The sequence below is a fragment of the Armigeres subalbatus genome, chromosome 3 (genome assembly GCF_024139115.2).
Source record: "Armigeres subalbatus isolate Guangzhou_Male chromosome 3, GZ_Asu_2, whole genome shotgun sequence".
In the NCBI taxonomy this organism is placed as follows: Eukaryota; Metazoa; Arthropoda; class Insecta; order Diptera; family Culicidae; genus Armigeres; species Armigeres subalbatus.
The window spans coordinates 288,289,413-288,317,194 of NC_085141.1; the positions used below are offsets into that span (position 1 = coordinate 288,289,413).

At 39.3% G+C, this 27,782-nt stretch overlaps 2 protein-coding genes across 6 annotated transcripts in view; one reads left to right on the forward strand and one right to left on the reverse strand.

Annotated features, from left to right (window-relative positions):
• The window catches only part of LOC134224743 (A disintegrin and metalloproteinase with thrombospondin motifs like), a 590,502-nt gene that overhangs the window by 517,071 nt on the left and 45,649 nt on the right, over positions 1-27,782 (forward strand). For all 5 annotated transcript variants that reach the window (XM_062704282.1, XM_062704283.1, XM_062704280.1 and 2 more), the window contains one exon: positions 16,183-16,325. In XM_062704282.1, the coding sequence (XP_062560266.1) occupies positions 16,183-16,325 (143 nt within the window). The remainder of the gene's footprint in view (positions 1-16,182; positions 16,326-27,782) is intronic.
• On the reverse strand, positions 10,581-11,190 carry LOC134219642 (uncharacterized). Its single transcript, XM_062698446.1, has 2 exons — positions 10,997-11,190; positions 10,581-10,936 (listed from the first exon to the last, which is right to left on the reverse strand). The coding sequence occupies exons 1-2, from the start codon at positions 11,160-11,162 to the stop codon at positions 10,581-10,583; spliced, it is 522 nt and encodes a 173-aa protein (XP_062554430.1). The 5' UTR covers positions 11,163-11,190.

Here is a 27,782-nt window from a genome sequence, read left to right on the forward strand (position 1 = left end):
CCAGGTCGCCGATTTCAAGGGGATACTATGACCAACAGTTCAAATACCGTGGTCTCCAATCAGCGAGGGATTGGACCGAATGATTTGGAAAGAGCTGGCTGGTGAATAGCAGGGATGTACCAGAATCCGAGTTTTTTCGATAGTATTTTTGACGGTCGGTAAGGTCTTCGAGGTCCAGGTATGTCCAATTTTGATTTTGTGAACAAAAATGTCTTATAATGTCAAATTATTTACTCATATTTCTATCAGAGGTACACATTTAATGTTGTTACCAGTTGCTATAGATCGCGGTAGTATCGAATATTTGCTCACAGTTATAGTTTTTTAAGTGTACCAGTTTGTCATCACGAATTTTAAATCTCCTTTAAAAATTTATCCCATGACATTTGAAAAGTAACTCTGAAGTATCAAACATCGTAAACAATTTATTCGCTCGAAACTTTAATGATAATCTCAAAAAGTAATTTTTAAGTTTATTTTTAGTGACAATGTTGAAACCTGTTAGGGAACTTCAGCAAATTGAAATGTTAAGATTACTATTTTTTGAATCTCAAACCAAACTCTGGATCTGTGGCAACAAAATAAATTTTGTAATAATGTTTATCCAAATTGAGGCCAAAATTTGGTGTGTAATACATAAAATTATCTCAAATTCCTGAAACACTGATTGATAATGTGATCCAGACAATTGATCATTTGAGCCTTATAGGTTAAAGCATATATTTCAAGCACATTAGTTTACGCAAGAGCAAGAATCAATCCAGGATGATGGCGAGCTGCATACAACTACATACAAGATCAAACTCTTTTATTATTATTATTTTGTTAAGGTGAAATCAATACCTTTTTATAAGATAACTCAATAATCGGTAAAATGCTTTGTGGCGTTTTGGCCCAACTTAATGTCTCAATTATCAGTAGGATTTCAAATATTAGATTGTAGATATAATGCCGGTCTACAAAAAAAATGAATGATTACTACACGTGTTTGTTAAAAATAATTATAATCATTATTCAGTTCTCGAGTTATGAAAAACGGAGTTATACTTATATACCCGAAAAATTCAGTAGATAAATTTTTGTACACCTACATATGAAAAAATCAATTCCTGCTAAATGTAAAGTGACATTTGCCATCAATGAATAATTTGTTATGTATTATTGAAATGTGAAAAGTAATTTCTTGTGTAGTCGTGTTTTTCCAGTAAGCAGAGCATCGGTCGGTCGTCGTATGTAGTTTTGCTTTGTGCGGAAAGCAAAACGATCGGCCGGTCACCGAGATTTTGTTCTGCATTGTGCAGGTGAGTAAATTAATCAGAAAGAGAAAATTTGTTTCTAGTTCAGTCGTGTTTCTCCAGTAAGCAGAGCATCGGCCGGTCGTCGAAATTTAGTTTTGCTTAGTGCGGAAAGCAAAACGATCAGCCGATCACCGATATTTTGTTCTGCTTTGTGCGGGTGAGTAAATTAATCAGAAAGTGAAAATTTAGTTCGCGTCCAGTTGTGTAGTGCGGTCGATGTTTAAAATAATTAGCGTTTGTTCGATTGTTCTTGTTTTTAATCAAACTACACGCTATACACGGCAGTCCGTTTACCAAAACGAACCCTGCCACACTCCCTACCCCATGTATCCAACATCCCAGTGATTTCTCGTGGAAGTGCAGATGACTCGTCGGCTTCTATCAAAGCGAGTATCACGTCAACAATTTCCTACCTATTCCTTAATTGACCTGCATTCGGACACGGCCGGCGCTGGTATTGCTTATTTTTGGGTCACCAGTTTTTACACATTGAGATGTTGTTAGTCCCAAACTTCATCTGTTGGTTCTCTGTGTAATTACAGCTGACCTGGCAATAACGGAGTAGCAACCGTGGGCGGTCAATCATGCTCATGCTCATGCTCATGCTCATGCTCATGCTCATGCTCATTGAGCTCAGAATCAAAAAGGCGTGTATGGCATTCGACCAATGCCGACAAACCTTTGGTAAAACTTGGGGTCTCAAACCCAAATATATAAAATGGATTTACACAACAGTTGTACGACCAATTTTGGCCCATGGATGTCTTGTATGGTGGCAAAAGGGCGAAGTAAGGACAATTCAGTCTAAATTAGGCCATCTTCAAAGGATGTGCCTACTGGCAATGACTGGTGCGTTCTCTTCAACTCCCACGGCTGCTCTCGAAGTTCTCTTCGACGTGGCCCCACTACACATACATCTCAAACAAGAAGCATTTTCTTGTACTTACCGACTATGGGTGGTACTCGGTTTCATGGAAGAGAATCCTGTAAACCGCAGTTCTACACACACTTCGTTGTTACCGCTTATGCTTAATTGGGACAAAATTTTTGTTGCTTCAAGTGATCTCATATACGTTAGTAGTTTTTCTTAAAGGACATTTTCAACACAATTCCCCTCGCGGGATGAGTGGACATCTGGCTATTTGGAAAGAATTATGTCGGACAGCATTGTTTGTTACACTGACGGCTCCCTCCTCGAAGGTAGAGCAGGTGCAGGCGTATATTCGCGTGAGTTAAGATTGGAACAGTCACACTCACTGGGTACACACTGCACTGTATTTTAAGCGGAAATATTTGCCATCATGTGTGGAGGGCAATCTGCACTGCAGCAACGCATTATGGGCAAAGCAATATACTTCTGTTCAGATAGCCAAGCAGCTATTAAAGCTCTCGCCTCTGCCAAATACAATTTCATTATTTCGCTTCAGTGCTTTGTTCGCTAAGTCCTTTCTAACACCAAATTACTTATCTTTAAAAGGAGAACTTTTTTTTTGTTGTGGAAATACGGGTTTGACTTACTTAGAGAGTCATGATATTTGGCTGAAAGTCACTAGGCCGAAAGTTGTTTTCCCGAATATGCCATTTGGCCGAACAAACCATTAGGTCGAAAGTCATTTGGCCGAATAGGTCATTTGAACGAATATGTCCTTTTGCCGAGTGGCACGCGTGTTACACATAGGTTACAGTAACTTATATATCACCAGATTCATTCACAATTGAGTTGCTGCAACCAGATTCACCTGACTTGTGCTATCTATCTAGCCAAATGACTTGTTCGGCGGCCAAATGACCAGTCCGGCCTTAACTATTTGGCCAAATGTCTGTTTCGCTTAATAACATATTCGGCCATATGACCTTTAAGGCCAAATGACCTATTCGGTCGTATGGCCCTTTCGTTCAAATGACTTTCGGCAAGATGGGTTTCGGCCTAATGGTTTGTTCGTCCTAGTGGCGTTCGGCCACTAGGGTTTCGGTCAAATGACCCTTTCCTTGATGATTTATTCATGAAAATGCGTGCAAATACTGAATGGTATACCGTAATTGGACCGGGAAAAATTGAATTAAAGGCACCAGCAAATTACCATTTTGACTCAAATCCCGAACATGACTCACATTCCGAATATTGCCGTTTTAGCGCCCTAAAGCTGAAACTTTCATCGGTTTTCTGTATTGAGAATTAAGTGTACAAGCGAATTCAAGCTCCTAGGGAAGAAAAATACCCAAATAAAGCCAAAATGGCTGTCTAAAAGCGAGTGTTCGGAATATGAGTCATGTTCGGAATTCAAGTTAAAACGAAAGCGCAGACCTGGCATACTGTCCGGAAGGGCCTCTCTCCAGAATTGTGTGAGTTACCAGTACAAAGACGGGAAATAATTACCTGGATTTTAAGGCTGGGTAGATCGTTCTAGGAGGTCGTGGATCCCTTAATTTTTCGGAGTTGGATGGTGTTGGATGCAGCCCACTGCCTCTCCTAGTCATGGTGAACGACCTTTTTTACCCAGGCTTTGACTTCGGCCAGGTGGTCGGTGTAGAATAGCGTTAGCTTCGATAACCAAACCCAGCTAACAAGTCCGCAGTGACGTTCTCTGGTGCCCTGGGATCCAGGCGAATGTGATGGATGGTCCCTTCGTAGCCCAGCGAAAGCACTAGCGAAGTCCATTAGAATTATGATAGGTTAATCGGAGGGAGTGAATGCGGTGATGAATAGTGCAGCGTTTTACGCCGAAAAAAACAATGCATGGTCCGGGAAAACTGTCAGACATTGTGATATTGTTACCGGAGATGCCTAACCTGACCCCTTAAGGCCTTGTCTTGAGATAGACCCGTCGGTTTAGCGGTACTCATCATTCCTGTATATGTATATGTATATGCTGAGCAGCTCTGTAACCGATCTTCACAGGGCTTCCGAGTTGTCCTCTCTTTTGAAGCGCATCGCGTTGAAGCGATTTACGTTGGCTATAGGGAAGTGCCAGCTTCTTGCTCTATGCCAGTAGACCTTAGTCATTGGGCGAGGGAGACTGATGCCGGTCATCTTGTGCAGAACCCTGCCCCCTGGATAAGGAGAGGGATACTGTGATTTCCGGTAGTGAAATCAAAAACGAAAGTCTTATAACAAATAGCTGCCTGCACACTATTACGAAATGGGTGGACACCTGCTTCAGCGCAGTCAGCCTCAGCGGAGGTACTGATTAAAAACCGGAAATAGTTTGCTGATGAGTTTTCGGCGAGCTAGCCAATTCAGTCCATAGTAGTCGGCTGTCGATTAGAGCTTGGCCTATCCGGAACCGGCTGGCCCTGTTATTAGTCCTATGAGGTTTCAATAGGGTTTTTATATGATTAATCCTTGATTTGCAGCTGGCTGGTGAGATGTGAAAGATAGTCCTCAGTCAGTGAAGACCGCGGGGACCTTCAAAAGCTTCCGATTTGGAACAGAGATTGAACTTATCATTTCATTATCATTTAGTATTCAGCCAATAACTCATTCTAGAGGTGGAATTCCGACAAGTGTAGTATGATGTAGTCTAGCGCTAATTTCCCTTTACAACTTTGTCTAAGAGTACATTGCTCTATGTTCCAATATTTACAGCGTGAAACGCTAGTATCACCTGCTATACTAAATGATAATAAGTGTGCGCTGGAAGTCCACCAAACAACACTTTTCAGATTTCTGGAATTTTTGGAATCGGCTGTCCATCAATTTTAAGGCTGGGCCAGAAAAACGGTTCCTTCCGTTACATATCTGCCTGCGAACGCTTTTTTGATCGACATGGTGAGGCCAACAGACAGATGAACCGCACTAATCGCTGCTTTCCAGAGTGTTCCTGACGACTACAAGCATGGCAACCAGAAACAGGGTCTGGGCAACTCTTTAATAAATTCGAGGTCAGCGAGATGGGTCGGATCGACGACGCACATAGGAGTACGCAGTATAAAAGCGTGGCCAAAAGTATGTCAATCATTTTGTCGTCTGTAAGTGCATTCAATAGAAACAGTAAAGTATATTTTTTGTTTTTATGCTGCTTACATTCATCTAGCCGTGAAATATGACCACTGGCGGCGTCGTTATTGTTTTTTGATAGTGCACCACTTGGCGCAAGAACGCTGTCTTTGAGAACTACAGCGTGCTTGCAACGAATGGTGCCCATATATGGCTCCGTCCGTGAGTATGATCTTCCTTATGTTAATCTTCATTATTTGATTATTACTTAATAAATTTTCTGAAAAGATGTACTTTGTTTGTTTACTTCAACAATATAAATTTGTCATCGAATCATGTTAAAGTCCCTGGATAATATTTTGTAATATCAAATGGAACTGATCTAATAAATCCAAAATGCAAATCAACCGCTATGTTTCTTAATAATCTTAATATCCGGCAAATTCGTATGCTTTTATGGATCGGTGTTCATCACAGTCTCACTCTTCTTTGGAAGCGAAACATAATTTATGTGAGGTTTAACACTCAAAACCATGATTTTTTCTAGCATTTTTAAGCAAACTTCACTGAATTAAATTTAAAATAAGTCACGATTGCGTGAGTATGCGTGAAATGTTTTTTATGGAGCTTATTCAGAAAACTCCAATCTTTCCAACGCTGACAATTTTGTTGCTTGGACTGGTTTGGAACCTAATCAAAAGTTTTATTTTCTAAAACATATTATTGTAAAAAGGTAGAATAAAGCTAACAATGAATATCATGATTATGGATAACCTGAAAAAGGTTTCAGATCGAATCATGCTTGAAAAAGTTTTAAATACCCTTATTATTGATACCTTTATTGATTTTCATCTTTAAATTTATTAAAAATCAAGAAAAACATGATAAAACGTGAACATGTTTTAATGCACAATTGCGATAAAACTAGCATTGAAATTATGGTGAAGTTTTGACAGCCAGCATCGCTTACAAGTAAACAATATTGTTTCAAAAATTCCATGGCAAATTAGTATCACTATTTGAGAGTTCAAAAACGAAAATTAATATGGAAATATCTAAAATTTTTGTTTTTGACTTTTGGCCAGGATTTGGGCTGAAATACTCCTCAGTGCGACGTCGCGGGAATAAGAACTGGCTTTGAAGATCGGAATAACGTAGCTGAGGTGCCATTCGTCGGGAAAAACTTGACTGGACCAGGCCTCGTTAACCAGATATAGGAAAACTATTGCGGTCGGGCCCCGCGGGGGATTCCAACATTGGAATACCCTATTCCATCCGGACCAGAATATCTCCCGCTGCTTCTGACGAGAGCGTAGGAGAGCTCAGCAGATGAAAAGGGTACAGATGATAATGAAAAGGCTGAGAACCCAGTTAGTCCGGCGGTTTTCAAATTCTGCAAGGTTGGGGTCCTTGCGGCTGTTAGACTTTCATACTCGGTTGGATAGCCACTTACTTATACCAGTTTTGAAAAGCATTACCCGAGTACATTGGCGAAACAATGTGAATGGAGGAAGATCTACGCTTGCCACTTAGCGCGTTGACTTTCCCCCATTGTTCAGCGGCAGATTACGCCGGGTTAACGGAATCCAGGAAATACTACCACTGTTTCCTTTTGGCGTCTTGGGTGATCGCACGATATTCATGGCGTTCTTGCTTGTAATCCTACAATTACCTTATTCGGTTGGCCAGGGGAAAGGCTCCTGACGGCTGACGACTCGACGTGCCTCATCAGACCACCAAAGGAGTGGTCTTCTTTCATGTGGAGTACTGGTTTGAGGGATGGAAGAAGCAGCTGCGTCAAGCACGACCTCGGAAAAGTCGGGGAGTGTTACCGGGGTGCATCTTTCTAACACGCGTTGATTCCAAGATGTGATGTGTTGATCGATGGGGGAGATTAGGGATCCTATATACAGAGATATGCGAAAGCGGCCATCTTGAGCCAATCGAGCATTGAGAACTGTCAATTCCTGAGCCAAATGAGCAATGTTATTTTTTTTGAAGAGCTTCGGTTGAAAAGTATTGAAATCCTTTTAGCAGAAATTAAAAATAATTTTAAACAGATGAAAAATGTAAATAATTATAAAATGATAATAAACTTTTTTTCCATTCCATTATTTTCTCGAAGTTTTATTTTTCACAAAACTATGAAACTATTATATCGAAGTCGAGTCAAGTACGAGACACTGAAGACGACCACACAGTTGCGGTCGAAATACGTATCTGCAAAGATAACAAAACGTAGTGGAATTAAATGGAGAGTATTAAACTCGTCTTAGACGGTTGAGCTATGCATTGTTATGTAACCCACAATGATTGCAAAAAACGTTTACGAACAGCTAGAATCGTTGTGTAATTCGTCTGGTTTAGAAGCAACTTAACTTAAATTTTGATAGCAGATAGTTCAACTTTTTTAGTAATGCTTGAATAGTAGGTTAGAGAATAGCACATAACAACGTTTATTTTATGAATCTGTAAGAAAACGCATATTAATTATTATTCATTTTTATAATAGAATTTTATTTTCAGTAGTGTTTACAGTACTTATTAACATATTTAACTTTCGAAAATCAGATGACCAGCATTGACATTGATTTGCTGTCATATCTCCTTTGGCGTTCAGGTTTTGTCATACTACAGCGTAGTCTAAATAAAATAAATCTTCTAATAATAATCAGTTTCATATCGTGGCATGAAGCAAAATGTTCACATTTTACGCCTACCATCAAATTGAGTAATATCTCGTTAACATCTTCTTGTAATGTTTTGAGTCTCTCAATATGACAGGAAAATATTTTTTCCAGCTCTGCAAAAAAAGTGTAAGTTGCTCTATTTATGTATAATAGTGAATGACCGTTATAATCTTTCAATGCAGTGAAAAGTGTTAAATCGTTCGCACTTTCATTCGAAGTGGTACAACTGTAAATACATCGATCACACAATGTTCGTTTCAAATGTAATCTGTGCAAAATAACTCCGGCAATGTAGTACAATGCTTGCTCTTCGCTCTGCTGAAACTTTAAATCTACCTGTTCAAAATTATCGGTCTCACATATTTCTTCAGAAGCCTCTGCATTGTTCGATTTACTTAGAATCAGCTTAATGCTTTCAAGTTTTTCAGTAAAACTAATTAGCCACTCATTGGGATCATATGCATATGATGTGTTGTGCATTTCATCCATTACCTGACCTATTGTTAACAATTTCAAATTATTTTTGACCTGCAGTGCCCTGGGTGTTTTACATTTAACTCGAAGCTGGGAAAAAATGTTTTCCACACAGTCTTGTGTGAAACGACTTAGCAACAGAAAGTCATATCCTTTGCAAAGGAAAAACTCTTGCAAACGTAAAAAAGCATCGGTGGCTAGGATGATGGCAGCTTGCCACGGTTTCCATTGTTTCTTCTCCCCAATTCTGCAACGGTGAATGAAGCACTTAAATGCATTTAAGAAATTCAATGTACTTCCATAAGCTTCCCGATTCCTCTTACTCAAAGCAAGTCGTATATCGCGAGCCGTGGCCAATTCAAACCATTTTGTTAAGTTTTCGACATAGAATGCAGTAGTGAGTACTTCTGGTCGTTTTGCTTCAATGGCATACACTTTCAAAGCAGCCGCCACCTTATGGTTAACGTACTTGGTGCTATTTGTAACCTAAAACTAAAGACACTATAAACAAAGACGGGAAATGTTCCAATTGGAATTCCAAATTTACTGTCAGTGCTATTCCAATCGAGCAGAAGACCTGTCATTCCAAAAAATCACGCAGAACATTTGGTAAGGGCTAATTTAACTTCCGCAAATAAACATGTTTAAATTATTGTTGTAATATTTTTGGATCAATGTAGCCTAATATACCCCTACAAATGGTAGAAAATGACTCTCAACTTGTTTATATTGTATTTGCTATCTGATTTGCGTGGGTATAAGCGTTACTAATCATTTTTTGAAATTAAGAAAATCACTTACACCAATTTGAAAACTTTATGCAATATGAGCAGTGTTGCGCATACAGGGTTGCCTGTCGAATTATTTGCTCAGGGATCAGATTTCGTGTCTTTGTATATAGTGTCTTTACCTAAAACCTAAAACCTTTGTAACCTAAAAAAGTAAATCTAAGTATATCATCAAGAGAATTAATAAAGTATTAGTAATATATCATACCTTCATCTTATCAAAGTTGCTCTGCGGCTTGTTAAAGTTGACATCGCATTCTGTTAGACCTGATGCCATTTTCAATGCACACTTCGATTCGTGCGACACTAAATCATGAATGTGGGAGAAACAGATTCAAAAAATGTGTGTGTCAAGCCGAGCCAAAATCTAGCTGTCATGACATGTCAGTGCGAGCCGAGAACAAAACTCTCGACAAGAAAATTTTCTAAGACAATATAACAACAATAATACACAAAACAAAATCTGGTCTTTTTAAGTGGCGCCTACGTTGATTGTTTATTCTTGTAGAAAATTTGCTTGTTGCCTGACGACAGTATTTGTTTATTTGATGTGTAGTATCGAGAGCTCCCTCCCAGCTGAATATCAGCTGTTCTGGAACACAAATTATTTTCCCTCATCGTTTCTTCCGGAATAGTAACGCTTCTGTTTTTAATCCAGCCTTGGACAGCGCACTTGAAAACTTACACGGAATCTGGAATGGTTTCCAACGTTCTATTATTTAACATGACATTTATTTTATTGAACATGACATTTATCTGTGCATGACAAATGTTCAAATCGTTCCATAGTCGTTTGTTGTTACTCCCACAATCACTAATTGCAGCATGCACTCGAAATCCAATCGATTCGGATTTTTCAATGATCTTGAAAATAATATCCTTCAAACAACCCTTGTCGATTGATGACCCAGTGAAGTGATATGCAATGATTTGCTTCCATTTCTTGCGAATCCCAACCAACATAAACAACATCACATGCGTTGCTGCTCCACTGTGGTTGGGTAAGGTAACGTCTCCAAAAAAGTATTTGTTGTTCAAACAATAATCTTTGCCTTGCGCGATGGCCATTTCGTCGAAGATTATCGAGCAATCCAAATCATCGCTCATCATGAAGGGAATTTTAGATTCCATGAGGGTATAAATCTCGTCTAGTATTCCTGGTTTGAAGTGTAGATGTTGTAACCTTTCGCTGAGTGTACGGGAACTGGGCAACTTTAGCCTTTTTCGTTCTCTTTCGTACATGCTGTTGCTCATTTTAAATCTGGACTTTAATCCCTCCGCTATCGACTCGTCTGACCATTTATGGATTTTTGATGCATGCCCAGAAAGTAGTGTAATGTAATGAGTAATACGTTATTAAATTTGTAAACATTTGTACCAAAATCAAAGAGAATCACCGTTGTTGTACTTCACATTTGGAATACAGAACTCCGCATGTACGACACGAGCTGTTTGCCACGAGAATGTTGGAGTTAGGGTTCGGAGCATTGCTTTTTGTTTGCTTAAAGTTCGGAACTGTGGTAGAACTATCATCTGCTTTGTCCTGTATGAAAAATCCGGGTGTAGATATGCGCTTTTCTGGCGAATGCTCAGCCGGTGGTGGAATCGATGAAAATGATCTAACGGTGTTTACCATTCCCCATGGTACTCGTCGCTTGCTTGACACTTCGTTTGCCACTGCGAAGGAACCTGCTGGTGTACCGATCTGATGAGGAAGGTACGATTTCTCCGAAGAAAGTACTTGGAGATCTGAATGTATTAAAAACTACTTAATTGCCTTTATAGAGCAAAAAATAACATTTTTCTTACCATGATTGAGATTGACGATGTCATCATTTACAGAAGTCGCACCAGGCTGAATTGTCCGGATGTTTTTGTCAGCCACCGGATGGATAGTATTCGCACGCGAGGCGAATTCGCGTAGAGGTTTACGTTCCGTAGGAAGAACAGTCCGCTCGTCTTCGTGCTCTCGCATCTGCTGCACAAACTGGTAGACCGGAAGCGCCCCGCCCAAGTAACATTTTCAGTTTTTTAACGCTCTTGAAGAGCATAATTTTCTCTACAAGACTGTTATAAAACCAGCTTAAAACCAAAATGTTACTAGGGCGGGCTGCTTAAGGATTTTACCCGCTGGTTTAACAAAATATAATTCGGTATGATCAAAATGATACTGAAAAGGAACGTAAACATTAGATTAGTTGATTTTCAACTCGAACAATAATAAACTATCATTGCATTACATTGCACAACCTCATTGAATCGACAAGAGGAAAATCCGATGCTAATCCACAAAATTCGAGCCATTTTTTTCGATCTTCTGGGCATTTGGGAAACCGGAAGAAACTTAAATTGAGACTGCAAAATTTAGCAATGCACTTCATTTTACGATTTTAAACAAACGAGAGCAAAGTATATCGTAGGCAAACACAAAGTCATTTCTTTCTATTTGTAAGAACCCTGAGCCAACTGCAATAATTGTACGGGAGCTACCCCCAACTTTGCATCGTCAATTGGATAACTAACTGGGAAGGCTATCAAACTTTGGTATGTAATAACAAGTTATGTAATTCAGAAATGAATATAAATCCGTATAGTTTTCAAGCTACATGTTTAAAAAGTTCTTAGTTAATCTCTGCATGAAAGTATAATGAAAATCGTGCCTCGGCCTGCCTCGACGGGTAGTACTCAAAGCTCAAGATTTCCACATTTCGAAAGAATTAATGAACAAAAATACGTATTCCAAGTTATATAAATTGAACAAAATTCTAAAAAATGTAGTAAACTCTTTTGGGGTTACTTGCAACAGTCAAATGCTTACTTTAATATAGGAAACTGTTCAAGCGGTATGTGAATTAATTGCAATGTTTGAAAATTCGTTTTAAACATATTTTTGCTGTTATGTTAAGTATGCTTCGAAACTAAAAAATTTCACCGGTACCCGTACCCATAGATTCATTGTGCCAAAGATTATTAGGGAAAAAATCATTAGGCAGAAGGCCATTAGGCCGAATATCCATTAGGTCGAATGGTCATTCGGCCGAACGGTTATTAGGCCAAATGAGAAGTGGGAAGTTAGAAGTGAGATGTGAGGAGTGAGAATTGAGAAGTGAGAAGTGAGAGTGGAAGGAAGAAATGAGAACTGAAAAGTGAAAAGTGCAACGTGAGAAATGATAAGATAGAAGTAAAATTTTAGAAGTGAGCAGTGAGAAGTGAGATGTGAGAAAAGAGAAGTGGGAATTGAGAAGTGAGTTGTGAAGAGTGAGAAAATGGAAAGTTAGATGTGAGATGTGAGAAAGGAGAAAGTAAGAAGGGAGAAAGGAGATGATAGAACTGAGAAGTGAGAAAGGTGGAAGTGAGAAGGAAACAGGAAGAAAGAAGCAACAAGAAAAAATAAAATAGAGGAAAAGAGAAGGCAGAAGAAAGAAGAAGGAAGGACGAAGGAAATATGAATAAGAAAGAAGGAAGGCAAAAGAGGGAAGAAGTTAGAAGGGAGAAAAGAAATGGAAGAAGGAAGAAGGATCTCATTATTTCCAATAATTTTCATTTGTTTGCATTTATTGCTGCACATTTCTGCTTTGAAGGAATTTTTTTTTCGAGTTTGAAATATTTTTTTCAAATTGGTGATTTAGAAATAACTGCGAAACGTAATGACCGATCTGGCCAATTTTCAATAGGAAACAATGGGACCGTATTCCACGTCGAATGCAACTTGTTGTGAGCAAATCGATTAAGGATAAGTATTTTAAAAAAATAGTGGTTTTTTAAGCAAACACACAGACAGACATCACCTTAGTTCATCGATCTGAGTCGATTGGTATATGTATAACACTATGGGTCTCAGCGAAACGTAAAAAAAGTTTGCTTTTAGAGCTAATGTATAACCTTTACTCGTATCTATTGTACGCGCAAAGCCATAGGAAGGAAACTGGAAGAACTGTTTTCTAGCTTCTAATTTCGCCTTTTTCAGTTTTCACTTCACTTTCAATGATCATTCGGCCTATTGACCATTTGGCCCAATTTTGCAAATTTCGGCCTAAAGAACTGACACCATTCACTGCTACTTGTAGGAGCATCGAACCAAAAACCAAACTTTCAAGGCTGTTTCGCCCACTTAAATTACTTCTTTGAGATAGCTGTCCGCCAGGCATATTATTTCAAGAAATTTTCTAATAGAGGCTTGCCATTATTTAATTTTAATTGAACAAACTATTCTCATTTTTATCCACTGGGATACATTTTTTAATAACTCGCCAATAAGACTCAATAGTTCATGTATGATGGTTCCTTAGATTATCAATGCTTCAGATCTACGGGGCGTAAAATTACCCAAACGACGCATTTTGTTGATGAAAAGTTTAGAGCTTGAAGGAGGGTCTGTAGCGTGATGCTATCAATGGAGGCGAGAATTATCCGGAAAAGTATAATTTTTTTATTAGCGCTTTACTCAAAAAACGCATTCTAGATGTACTTGGAAGGACTTTTATTCAAGAGAGACGTTTTGTTTTTCGAAAAGTGTTTTATTTGTAGTTGAATTTGAATGTTTCAAAACTATGGATCGCAAAATTACTCAACGAGAACAAGTGAGCAAAATCCTCGGGAGGAAAATCCCAAGTCTCAATTTTTTTTTTTTAATTTGCACGACGGAGGAAAATAAAATTTAAGTCGCCTATTTAAATCGCACAGAAAATCTTTTGTTTAGCCAGATGCCAAACTAATGCTAAAAAAATGTTCATGAACAAAATTAATTGGTTCATTGTTTCGTATACTTCCTGTGGATTATTTTTGTAGAGTTTCGTCTAATTGATGAAATCATTATGATGCCGCTTACGTTTTATTGTTTTATCATTTTACCACATGGTTTACAACTCATAAGCAACCTTGCTAACATGCTTCCTCTACAAAGACGAAAAAAGTCTCCTTCCTACATTCTCCGTATGACAGTGATTGGTACAACTGCTTCTTAATCCAATATTTTGTGACTAGCAAGTGCGCAGTACGGGTTGGGTTCATACGTTCAGGTTCAGATTCCTAGTTTGTCCGGTAGTCATAAATTAATAAATCAACAGAAGAAAACAAAACTAGGTACAGGAAATCATCACCTCGTCATATGTTAGCAGATTATAAATCCGTCGCGCCGGACCATCCGGTATCACACCGAATTGCATTGCACTCGCATCCTGGCACGGCGCCCCGACTGTCTGCCGATGAAAACTAAACCCCATCCGCCGGACTAATTAAATATCGAGTTTAAAATCCTGCTCACTGCTAAATCGTCTCCGCATCGATGAACGATTACGCTAATCCCATAATCCCTGGGCCTATCAACTAACTGGTATTGATCCACTCAATAAAACGAGGATTAGCGGCAGCGGTGAACGAAAGTTTGAGCAAACACCTCTCTCGGGACGCGATGCAAGCAAGTTCCTCTATCCATGCGATTACCCCGCGGCGGGCGCGGTGCTCGTTAATTTTTTGCACAAAGTCAGAGGTGACATGCTATACAAATTATGGACTTGCAACAACACCCGCTAATGAGCGAACCGCGCGCGCTCACGCGGGTTCAGTAACGGTAGGCCAGCCGAAAATTTGGCCCAAGTCTCCGCGTGCAGCCAACATAAACGTTTCCCTCGTTGCTGATTAGACTGGGCCGCGTTGAAATTCGGACGGAGGTTTTGAACACCTTTATCATCAACTCAATTTAACCTATATGTGTCGATGCAGTTTTGTTCAACACATTTTATGAAAAAAAAAGCTGTGAGTTAAAAATTGCAACATGTTGTGCGGGAATTTTAGATTACTTAAAAATATAATTTCAATGCTATGAACCAGTCTAATGTGGATGTCAGTGCCACTCGAACTCCACATAAAGTTTCAATAATTTAACACATATTTAATTTCGATCACCAAACCCCATAAAAACACCCTTTTCTCTGCCCAAACGCACCTCGATCGATTGGTGTCCAACACGCATAAATTCGATGTTGTCAACGCGGTGAAAATGAAATTAGCAGCCGCGATGGCCAGTCATCCAGCATTAGCAGCTCTACCCGAATCAATTCTGAGAAAGGTGTACTCCAACCGCGATAGTGACGGGCGGCGGGCAGGGTCACTCGGGGTGCTGGAAGGACCCCATTAAACTTGTACCTTTTTTTTCGCTTGTCCGTTTGAGGCCGACCAAACAATCGTTACGTAAGGGTCCCGGGGCGAGATACGATTGGATACATGCAGTCAATTATACAATTAAGGTCACACGCTGCTGATACTGGTACGGCGCACTGGCGGCAGCAACATGGCAACATGCTGGCTGGTTCCCCATAAGGGGAGGAAGATGACAGTAATGAACCGGTACGGCTTGCTTGAAGGAAAATGTCCTTATCATGGCTTGTACTGTCGGTATACGGTTGGGTCAAGGATAAAAATTTAGAAACGGTGTCGAATAAATCAATGTGAGCTGATGTTGAAGGATGTCTTTTTTTTTGTTTTGATGATAATAAGCAAAAATGCAATTTTTCGTCATTTTGCATTTGAAATTATTAAAATATGTGTATTTGAAGCTACCCAGTAAACAAATTTAGAGCAAATTTAGTTCAAATTCCTGTTCTGCACATTATTTTCTTTTAATGCATTTATTGTCTACTCTCTCTCCTCTATCTATGTCCTCTATCTCCTTTATCTTCTATCGACAATAATTTAGGCTTTTTCGGTTTTCTATTTCGAATCGAAGGTCAAATTCAGGCAAAAATTCATTTTCAAATTAAATCTAAGCCTGAATCCACAAAAATCTATATGTACTTCCATTCATATGCATAGCATACTCCCGTTCATATTATGCAATTTGAAGACAAATTTCAATTTAAAATTAAATCCTATCCAAAATCAAGATAACTTCCTTTGCGTGCGTGCAAAATATTCCATAATTCGACAGCAATTACGCCAATTTAACCATAAAGAGCGGCACCTTTTCTGACTTCTTGTTCGCAATCTTCTCATTGCAGGGTCGCGACGCCACTCCGTACCTGGAGCGGAATCGCGTGGGACGTGATGCGATCGATTCGGCCGCTGCCCTCACCGATATGGGCAAGTATCTGTTCCGAGAGCGAAGACTGCCGGTGTACGACATTGCCGTTGCCATCACGAAGTAAGTATGGGATGCAAATGCACGGTCCGAATATCCGAAACAAACCGAACCGAACGGCATAACGACGACGCACGCACCACGTACCGTACAACCTCACTGCTTAAGAAGCAGAGTAAGCGCAGAAGGGAGATTGTCTCTCCAGGAGAAGTCTGTCGTCCCGTGGACCATCCAGTAGTGGGAAGGACTCGCGTGTCTACGGAATCCCTGTCTGTCTTGAACTCTATCTTCTTCTGCTGCAGGATGACCAGACGTCTGATGCACATGTTAGGAACAGTCTCACCACATGAAGTACACTTCGCGGCACTCGATCGGACTTGTTGGGCGACATGTTTCGCCGGACCCGCGGACGAGGGTTGAACCGTACCATTTTTCGCAAGACATGTCTGACAAAACGTGACCGCACAATGGAAACATTTGTTAGCTTAATCATCAACTTCATCACAAATACTAACGATTCGTATTCACTACAGTTCCACAACGAATTACCGACAAATATCCGGAACCGCAGTTGGCGGTCTGCAATTGAAAATCTTATTCTGCAGTTTTTGAGATTAGAGTCATAGATTTTGCTGATTCAATTTTCTTAGGAGATTGAAGAAATTTTGAAGTTAGTGTTAATTATATTTTAGAAAATTAGGATATGATTTAAAGATTTCCAAGCTTTCAAAGATTTTAGAGCATAAAGACATTTCAAAAATTCAGAATGTTAAGTTAGTAGATTTAAAGATATGTATGAAATTCTTTAGATTCTGAATATTTCAGATATTTCAATTTGGAAAATTATGGTGATTTTCAAAGTTTGGAAGATGTTGGAGATTTTCAGATTTTTAAATATTTTTTTGGAGATTAAAGAGCTGATATGGATGTAATAAATTATGGCGATTTAAAATAGATTGAAAATGTAAGAGATTTTAGAGGTTTTTCAAAGTGTTTGCTATGGGAAATTTTAGAAATGTTGCAGATTCTTAAAATTTCATTTGATATTTTTAAGATTTCAGAAATTTTAGGGGTTTAACAGATTGTACGGCCAGTACAACGGATATGGCCAGGGTGTCGAGAAATTATCTAACCCTAAACATCCTAAACCGGACCGAGATTCGAACTCGCCATTGTAACCGTTCGCAAACCGTCTCGCATATGAGAGACGACCAGTCTATTGACTTGCCTGACTATTTTTGGGACAATTCCTCAGGGGAAATCCTCGAACGGTTTCTGGCTGAGAAATAAAAGCCTGAGGTGCAATCTACCAATGGAATAACGGAAACGTAAAGAGAACAGCAGGTTCCCACGGAACTGCCGACACAAAATCAACTGACTCTCAGATCTTTTAATTCAACAAATCTATTATCACGACTTCATTCGGGTACAAGTTTCCACGTACCTGCGCAGGATTTTTCGACGAAGGGTTTTTTCCAGTGGTGGACCGAAGACGAAGGCTCTTCCGGCGGAGTGCCGAAGACGTAGGACTCTTCGGCGGGGTGCCGAAAACAGTAAACTGTCCGGTGGGTCGATGGTTCTTCTGACGGGGTATACCCCGTTAGGCATAAGTACGTTAGGCATAAAGACGTTAGGCATAAGTACGTTAGGCATAATGGACGTTAGGCATAATGGACGTTAGGCATAACGGACGTTAGGCATAATGTACGTTAGGCATAAAATGACCCAAAGAACAGCCTATGACATAAAGAAGGCAGAATTATGCCAAACGTCCATTATGCCTAACGTACATTATGCCTAACGTCCATTATGCCTAACGTACTTATGCCTAACGTCCTTATGCCTAACGTACTTATGCCTAACGTCGCGGACCCCTTCTGACCATGCTGGCGACGCAGTTGTCGTGATGGCGTCGTGGTACCGGCAGCTTGCCAGTGGGCGTTCGATGCTCCACACAATGGCGACATGAGCTTGTGTCTAAATAGCCGAACTAAAGGTGCGGAGGGAGTGGCGGCTGGACGTAAAGCTTCCGATTTTAACTTCTCGAGAGCGTCCGAAATAACTGTTCCCTCGAACTAGTAGCCCACTTTCCCTTACGACCCGGCTTCACGTACCTTTCGGATTCACCGGGTGAGGACCAAAAGAAAGCTACTTATTATCGGTTCGGGTTCGGTTTAACATACGGGAACCGCGCTCTCGACACCTGACCACCAGGGGGAGGGGGCGTAACGCCTTATCAATAGTTTTTGGCGATTGTCGACTCTACTATCTCACGAACTGCACTCCCCTCCATTTGACTACCCCGAAAGGCGAACCTTGGCGGACGCACAAGCTCACTAAATCGGAAAACGTTATGTACTCAGCTTCGAATGGCGATATCAATTTGGCGCCTTCCCAGGTTCACGCAAATGGCTGGAAAAGAGCTATCTAGTTTCAGGAGCCATTACTGCATTCACTGAGGCAGTATAACACTTTGCTTAGCCGAGACACAAATCGTACGAAATATTTCCTCACCCGAGACAGTCGAATAGTCGGACTAATACTGATTCTATTATGTTCTCGCTTTGGACTGTGAATCGTCAAGCCGACTTAACGAGTTGAAGCATTATTTTGCTTAAAAAGGAAAAAAACCTCCAAAGCTAATTGAATTCAAATAATCTAAGAATTTCAACAGAAAATAAATAAAACAAACAAATAATTCATGACTAATAAATAAGCTTCAACTCATCTACATAATATTCTACTTAAAATAATAAAAACGCCAAAGCAAATTCAATAAATTTATTTCAAAATATCCACCCAACGTTACACCATCTCCGGATTAGCAATCCTTAACCTTTGCTCGCAAGGCTATTGGAAACCCTGATCTTATTATCGGGATGTTATCGAGCTTTTAGTAATCTGCGTTCGATGATTTAGTAGTTTGTCAATATCGCATTCCAGAGGTTAAATTTCAAAATGTGTTGTATGGCGAACTTCTAGTGCGAAGGTTTTTCTACAACATTGCCTGACAGGTCGATGTTCAAATTCCACTATTGAAGGGGTGCCCGGTAGAATTCGTCAACTTTTTTTTAGAAAAGTCGTTACTTCTATTTGTCGATCTTATTCTCCATCTCCATCTCCATGCTTCATATCCTACCTTCTCATCAACCAGCTAAATGCACTTTTCGAAAGAAAGGATCATATCTTCCCTCTCCTTAAACTGAGCAAATACTTGAATTAAAAGAAGGAATCATATCCTCTCTTGGTATTTGGCAGGAAGAGATCACATTCAGGGATTGAATCCTAAAGAGAATGAACAAGTCTCAAACTTATCATTTCTGTATACATATACGAAATGTAGCGTACCGCGAGAAACCTTTTTTCGCAAGCTGTCATGACAGAGTACTGATTCGGGAGGCTAAACCCCATGATAAACTTCTTTTAGAAAGCTCAAAATGCGGTGAGGAACGGCTCTGATGATGCATTTCAACTTGTTCTACACAGCTGTGCAGTAACCAACACGGAATGAGCGAAAACAAAGCGAGAATCACAATTTTTCTGTGGGGGCTGCCTATCCGATTTTGTTTTTTCGCACCTGTATACAAGTTTGATAAATTTGTTATCATCGCTTGTTATGTTTTGGAACAGTTTTTGCCTCTCTTTTATCGTTGTTCGTTATCTATTGAGAGCGATTTCTGCAAACCCTGATCACATCCCTTGCCTCAAACAAAGCAAATGCTTGAATTGAAAGAAGGAGTCATACTCTCTCTTGCCATTTGCTGGGCAAATGCGTTCCTTGATAGAAGGATCGTATCTCCCTTGCTTTAATCCGAGCAAATGCATGAATCGAAAGAAAGAGTCATATCCTATCTTGCTTTTCGCCGGGCAATTGCATCTCCGAAAGCTGGAATCATAGCTTCCCTTGTCTTAAATCGAGCAAATGTCTGAATTGAAAGACGCCATCATATCCTCACTTGCCTTTCAGAGATTTTTTTAAATTTTTTTCAAATCTTTATTAATGCTATTTGACTATTGGTTGAATTTGTTCTGTTTTAAAAGTTTTAAGAGACGTCAGAGATTTTAGATCTTTGAAAAAATAGATATTAAAAAAGTGATAGAGATTTAAGATATTTCAGATTGTACATAAATTTAAGATATTTAACTTCTTTTTTTTTTGCATTTTGATAGCTTCAGAAAAAAATTCTCAATGTTTATTTGGCAATTGGCAGATTTTGTAAATTTCAGAGTTTTTGAAGATTTTTTAATAATTTATGTTTATTAAATTTATTCCATTGATTTTGAAGATATTTGAGATACGTGAAGTGTCACCCGTTGTGTCATCAGTTCATTTAATACATATGTGAAAGGCCCTCCAAGTACTCATAAGGCTGTCAGAGATTCATCCTCACCTGGTCATCCTCATTCGAGATCTTCACAGTCCCGCCGGACTTGTCGAATCTCAACTGCTGATGTATCAGTCGCCGTCCCTAGGAATAGCGGGAAGTCCTCTAGCCATATGATCAAAGACCTTCCTCTCTATGTAAGAACACTTTCAGACCAACATTTGAAAAGGGCGTAACAGTCAAAATTTATTCGTCCTGATTCTTCGTCTAAATATATTTCTATATACGTGGACGAAAAATTAGAAGGAATAAATTTTGGCTGTTACCCCCTTTTCAAATGTTGGTTTAGACCTTTCCCGAGCAGCACAAGTCAGGCAAATCTGGTTGCAGCAACTTGAATGCGACTAAATCTGGTCACATATGAGTTGTAGTAACCTATGTGAAATATGTGTGCTGCTAGGGTTCCTTGGATTGGGCCAGCAAACCTGCTTGGACCAAATCTTTCCAGACAAGTGGCAGCTCAGCCACGTCATCCCAATACCAAATAAAACGTCGCCTAACGGGAAGCCTCTAAATACCGCCCTATCTTGTTAACCTCCTGTGTTTCCACAGTCTAAGCGAAAAGTCCGACGGAATTTTTAGGTTTCCATCATCATGTTTACCGTGTTGGGTACCGCATCGGCTCCTAGTTCGCTGGTCTAGAATACGTCCTTGAGAACGTTTTCGAGGAGCGTAAACACACTGACTGGACAATTCAAAGGCGTTCAATCGGGGAAAGGCCGTTTGGCCGAAAGTCATTAGATGAAAGTTGTGTAGCCGAATATACCAATTGGCCGAATAAACCAGTACGGCGAAGCTCATCTGATCTGAAGTTATTTGGCCGAAGTGAACATACATTTGCCAGAACAGGTCATACATTTGGCCAAAATAGTCGTTCCGCAGAAAACTAACTTGGCTAAACGAGTCATACGGCCGAAAATGTCGTTTGATGGCCGTAAATATTTTTAGGCCGAGCAATAGTTAATGTGAAGAGTGCAAAAAGATTATCGATAACTGAAAAATTAGAAGTGAAAAATGAAGAGAAAGAAGTGAGACATCTAACTTCTCTCTTTTGGCTTCTATTTTCTCGCTTTTCATGTCTAATTCTTACTTTGCATTTTCCACTTTTAAATGTGAAAAGTTTATTCTGTCAATTGATATACACGTCATTCGAATGACTGGTGTTCGGAAGAAAAAAGGAAATGGAAGGAAATTGTAAGAAAATCCGGTTTCGTATAACTGATTTCAAACGAAAGAAACGAATTTCAAATAAAGCCGAATCAATATTTCAATATCAAATTTTCAAAACAACTTACCTGCTTTTGTAAACACAGATTCAAGCGTCAATTTGACAAATCTGAGACCACACCCACGCAAACCAACATCCACGGCATACAAAAACAAGGCAGGCTCATCACGTATGTAAACATTCAGTTTGAATGTAAACATGTGACGTCACTGCTATCTTCGCACAAGCTGGACCGAGACGATGCTCTACGGTCGCAGCATGCTTACTTTTGTACTCCAACATGTGGCGATAAAATATGCGTAACATTTGAAGTGTCATTTTTCTAACGAGCCTACCTTGTTTTCTGTATACCGTGAACACCATCAACACAGAACAGAAGTCTCCACTGGTGGTATTAGTTTGCGTGGGGCTGTTTCTCAAATCGACGAATGAATCTTTGTTTACAAAAGCAGATAAGTCGTTTTGAAAATTTGGTATTGATTTGTGTCAATTGTGGTAGAGATTGCTTCATAAGTTGATTTACGGTAAATTTTGACATGATATGCACTTGAAAGGCAATCGAATGAGTGCGTCTACTGCTTTCAATTGAATAGATCGGGACTACTCAATTGGGATCTACGTAGGCTAAGTTCTCATTCGGGTCAAAATACTTAATTCACATTAAGGATTCACGGCACTGGTTTGGCTAAATAACAGCTTTGGTCATACGACCTGTCCGGTCAACGGACATTTGCGGTGGTATGTCCAATTCGATCTAATGACATTCTCGGTCAAATGGTCCGTTCTACCAAACGAACCTTTTCGATCAAATTGCATTTTTGGCCAAACGACTTTTTGAGCTTAATGACTTTTTCGGTCGCCATTCGACCAAATAACATTTTTGGCCAAAGGACCCTTTCTGCCGAACGACAATTTCGGTCAAACGAGTTTTTGCGCCAAATTACCGGTTTGAAAACAACATTTTCGGCCATATGACCTGTTCGGCCAAACGTTATTTTCGACCAAAGTGGCCCTATCTGCCAAACGACATTTTCGGCTGAATTACCCGTTCGAATAAACGACATTTACGACCGTATGGCACGTTTGGCAATTAACATTTCTGGCCAAATGACCCTTTTCTGTCAAACGAGCATTTCGGCTGTATGTCTCTTTATGCCACATTCCACCCAAACCGTTTCCGAGCAAATAATCGTTTCATGACTTTCACATGACTTTCGGCCTAGCCACTTTTCCCCGTCCAATCGTACGTATTGCATTGTATTCAGTATTGCAGCAACTCAGTGAATGAAGATTTTTGGGTAATGTTCTGGTATTTACTCGAAACTTTATCAAGGAACGTTCCTTTAAAGTCCTTATCGAAAAACAATATTCAAGAATCTATAAAGAAGAAATAGATGTACACCAATGAACGGTCCTGAAGGTCACTTCATTTCAAGTCGCTAATGACGAGGCCCAATGTTTACGTCTCTATATACGCCGACGACATCTTATTGGTCGTCGTCGTAGACACGCTTGTATGCACTTGCATTAAGGCCGCCATCTTCCGTTGGGAAGGGTTTGCATGACTTCCAACAAATGAGTACGTTGTCAAGTCTGTTGATGGAGGCACCAACTATCAAGACCTTATGACATGTGAAAACCTTGCACCAAGTTGGGGGAACACCCCATTCCCAACCATCAAATTGTAGAAGTACTCCGCGTTTCAATCGACTGTGGAATCTAATGATGAACTTAATTTAAAAATTTAAAAATCACTTAAATAATGAGAAAAAATACTGTGGCATCGTCTTTCTGCCTTTCTGTGGCTTTCATCATCTGCAATATTCAACTGCGGTACCAGGGTCAACCTAACCGAATAATTTCAAAGTCCCGCAGGATCAACAACAGGGGTATTCGCTTGGGTATTTGTCTACGAGTCGGGAACTGTATAGCAGAAAGCTCACGTGCATTACATACCACGACCTTCTCAACGTCCGTAATTAAACGGCTATGTTCAAATCTCCTCCAAAGAGGAGACAATACAGAGGCTCTCCGGAGATCGATTTCTGAATTGCTGAAATCGGAATACAAAAACCACATCCATCACTACATCGACGTTTACTTTTTGAGGCAAGGGGTTGGCGTATTAGTCTGGTTTGATGTAGCAACTTTACGGTGTCCGATAGCCTATCTCAGCAATGCTGTATAGACTATGTCTGAGGCCCTGTCTGTTGGTGCCACTACACCCTCTTTCAAACCGATCCTAGCTTTGGCTGACTTTTCCAGTGCAATCGTTGCGCTTCAAAGCAATTGCTCGAGACACCCATCCTGGGCAAAAGCCTTGAACAGAAAAACAAAACATGATCTGTACTTGATTGATATAAGAGATAAAAGAACAGGCAACAATATCAAAATTTTGCACCGAAATATCACTCCACTCAAATATCAAGATATGCTACGGATAAGAAGGGCCCTCCTTAGCCGTGCGGTAAGACGCGCGGCTGCAAAGCAAGACCATGCTGAGGGTGGCTGGGTTCGATTCCCGGTGCCGGTCTAGGCAATTTTCGGATTTGAAATTGTCTCGACTTCCCTGGGCATAAAAGTATCATCGTGCTAGCCTCATGATATACGAATGCAGAAATGGTAACTTGGCTTGGAAACCTCGCAGAAGAAGAAGAAGAAGATGGATAAGAAAAAACTAGTGGCACATGATATTTATCATTTTCGCCTTTCTCGTACAACAAAGTTGTACCGAATAGACATAGGATTACTCCCAAAGGTCCACCCTTGGAAAAAAAATCAAAATCGATTAATGCGAAAACATGAAAAATGATAGAAAACATGCGATCTATTCCTCTAGAGTGCTTTTTTTTACCTTTCTAATGTTATTTTTTCAATACTTTTAATTTATGATGCACGCCAATAGGTGGAATAATCTAGGTTTTTACAAATATTTAAAAATGATCTCCTTATGATATTTTAGTGCAAAATATTGATATTGTCGTCTGATATTTTGTCTCTTATATAAATTTTGTCCATATTTCTTTTTGCTATCTAATCAATATATGATATAATTCAGCCATTTTAGTCTACTCGGGATAGATTCAGGCAACCATCATCAACGTCCAACAATCGACGATCTTCGCTTGGATCTCGCGGCATTATGAGGTGCCAGGGAACTGGCTGGGGTCGGTTACCATGGCCGATTTTCCACCACTACGCTTCCGCTGGCTGACGTCAAAACTTGGTTTAAGAGATTCGTCCGTCAGAATTGGGAAAGCCAGTGGGTGTCTCCCTACTCCACTCAGCTACGGAAGGCTAAGGGAACAACAGCACCTTGGAACACTATGGCCAGGCACAGGGATCAACAAATCGTTTCCCGCCTTCGCACAAGTCATACCAGATTTTCGCATAACTTCGAAGGTGGTCTATTTCGGACTGATTGCAAAATCTAAACAATTTTATTGTCCAAAATCTGTACGCCTGCCGTTAAAATACGTTTATTTATGCAAAAATAACAGAATATTTAAGATAAGTCTCCATGTATCAAGTGTTCGGAATATGAGTCTGTTCGGAATTTTAGTCATGTGTCCTCCCGTCCGAACAATAACTCAGGACGTTTTGACTCAAATTCCGAACATGACTCAAATTCCGAACATGACTCATATTTCGAACACAGGCGTTTAAGTGCCATGAATCTGAAATTTCCTGCGGTCTTAAACACGGAGGACTAAGATTACAAACGAATTCAATACCCTATAGGAAAGAAAATACGCGAATAATATAAAAATTGCCATTTTAAATCGAATGTTCGGAATATGAGTCATGTTCAGAATTTGAGTCAAAGTGGTAATACATTTTCGCGATTATTTGAATCAGTGCTGCAAAGTGTCACCGTACAAGTCACGCAAAGCGTGACAATAACAAAATCCAGGTCATGTGTCAAGCACTCAATTGTGATGCTCAATGTGGATCTCACATGCTTGGTGTAACGATCACCATGAAAGTGACATTTTAGCAACTAGCGCTTGGTCACTCACCATGTCTTCACTTCTTCTGCCTGTGATCACCAGCATGAATGATAGGAAAACTTTCCTGATGTTGTGGTTGTCATATCCATGTCATCTTGACTATCGTGATGATCACTTGACCTATGCGGTGTTTGGTTCGAAATCAACGCTCGACAGCAATGGAATAATCCACTTAGCGGAATTAATGGATTTTTGCTGTGATAAAAATGTATGAAGCCAAAATAGAATTTTTGGGAACATTTAAGTGTTCTTATTGTTTATATTGACTTTTTGTGCAATATTTTAAGAGGTGCTATTAAAAGAAAAGTACATACATAGTTTTTCCAAATTTGATCCAGACTATCTTTTGAAAAAGGCCAATTTTTTTTTATTGATTTTTTCAAATGGATACAATTAAAAAACGACGCATCCTACAAAAAAATGTTGTATGGGTGACTATCGCAAAATCAGTCAAAGTTTCTAATAAAGATATCGGAAACAATTCAAATTGAGCCCTACACTGAAAAAAAAAATCAGTTTCAACAGTTTCAAAAATTAAAACTCGATTTGCGAAAAAACGCTTTTTTTGATTTGTATGAAATTGTGTCTCAAGATAGGTGATTATGTTCCCTACCAACCGTCCATACATCGCAAGCTTGACACTTTTAAGGGAAAAAAGTTTTTCTAACAAAAAATTTTCTTGTCGGAATTGTTTTTTTTTCTCAGTCCCAACAAACATTCACTAATTGAACTAACATCAGTGTGATGATTTAATTCAGCGATGTGTTGAATTATGTCTGTACTATTTCTTATCACAACTTCTGTTCAAGCTTTGTTCACACAATTTTGGCGAAGTTATACAACTACAACATCTCATTTTGAAAAACAACTTTATTAACTGATTCGTTAAACCTTTAATAAACATTTTACTAAGCCTCAATTCAGCTACATGTGAATTCTTCGAAAATAATAACGCATAGAAGGTAACATCATCAAGATCTCCAAATGAACGTGTTTAGAAGCAATTGCTATTTTCATATAATCATTTTAAAATTTTCCTATATCGGGTCTCGAACTGCTGTCATTTGATCATCCGCCGGTAACGTTGCCATCCGCGCCATCCTTGATTTGTTAGATATGGCTCACTCAATGCATAACATAAATAATCTTATTGCTGAATATGAATCATAATTGGACTCTTATTCAATAAGTCAATCTGTCAAACTACAGTTTGTTAATAACTGTACAAGATTTTTATTTCAACCATTGTTCAGGCAGTCATAACCATCGCACACTAGGAAAATACGTAAAAATAATGTCGATAAACGATAAAATAAAATCCTATTAAATAAAATGCTATTTATAAATTTATGAAAATAAAATCCATGTATATTCGACCTTCCTCAGAATCTCTTGATAAACGGTTGCGATATGATTGTCAAATGGTAAGATTATTCCGAATTCGCCGCAATAAAGATCAACATCCATGCGATAATATTGGGATTCCACACTCAAAGATTCAATAATTTTCCAACGTTATTCAACGGCGTTATGTCCGGCTTTAAGTAAATTTAGTTCCGCATGAATGCATGTTTTTTTTCATTGCTCCAGCAGTTTTGTTCGTTATAATCTCCGACAGCCTAATAAATCACGAATATAAAAAGCATGTCTTGAAAACAAATCTTTATTTTCCTATAAATCAAATTTTCCAGATCTAGAATCCAGATTTTTTCTCAAACTGAAAAAGCATAATGTTTTTTTCCACTGTGCGGTAGATCAGATAAATGTGAAATTCAATGGTTAAGAAGGACAAAGGTTAAGAAGGATGTCTAATGCTTGCTTATTAACTTACTATTCAAACTCAATTCGACCACCCTTTCAGAGCATCACATCACAGTCGAACAGGGAACCTTTAAAA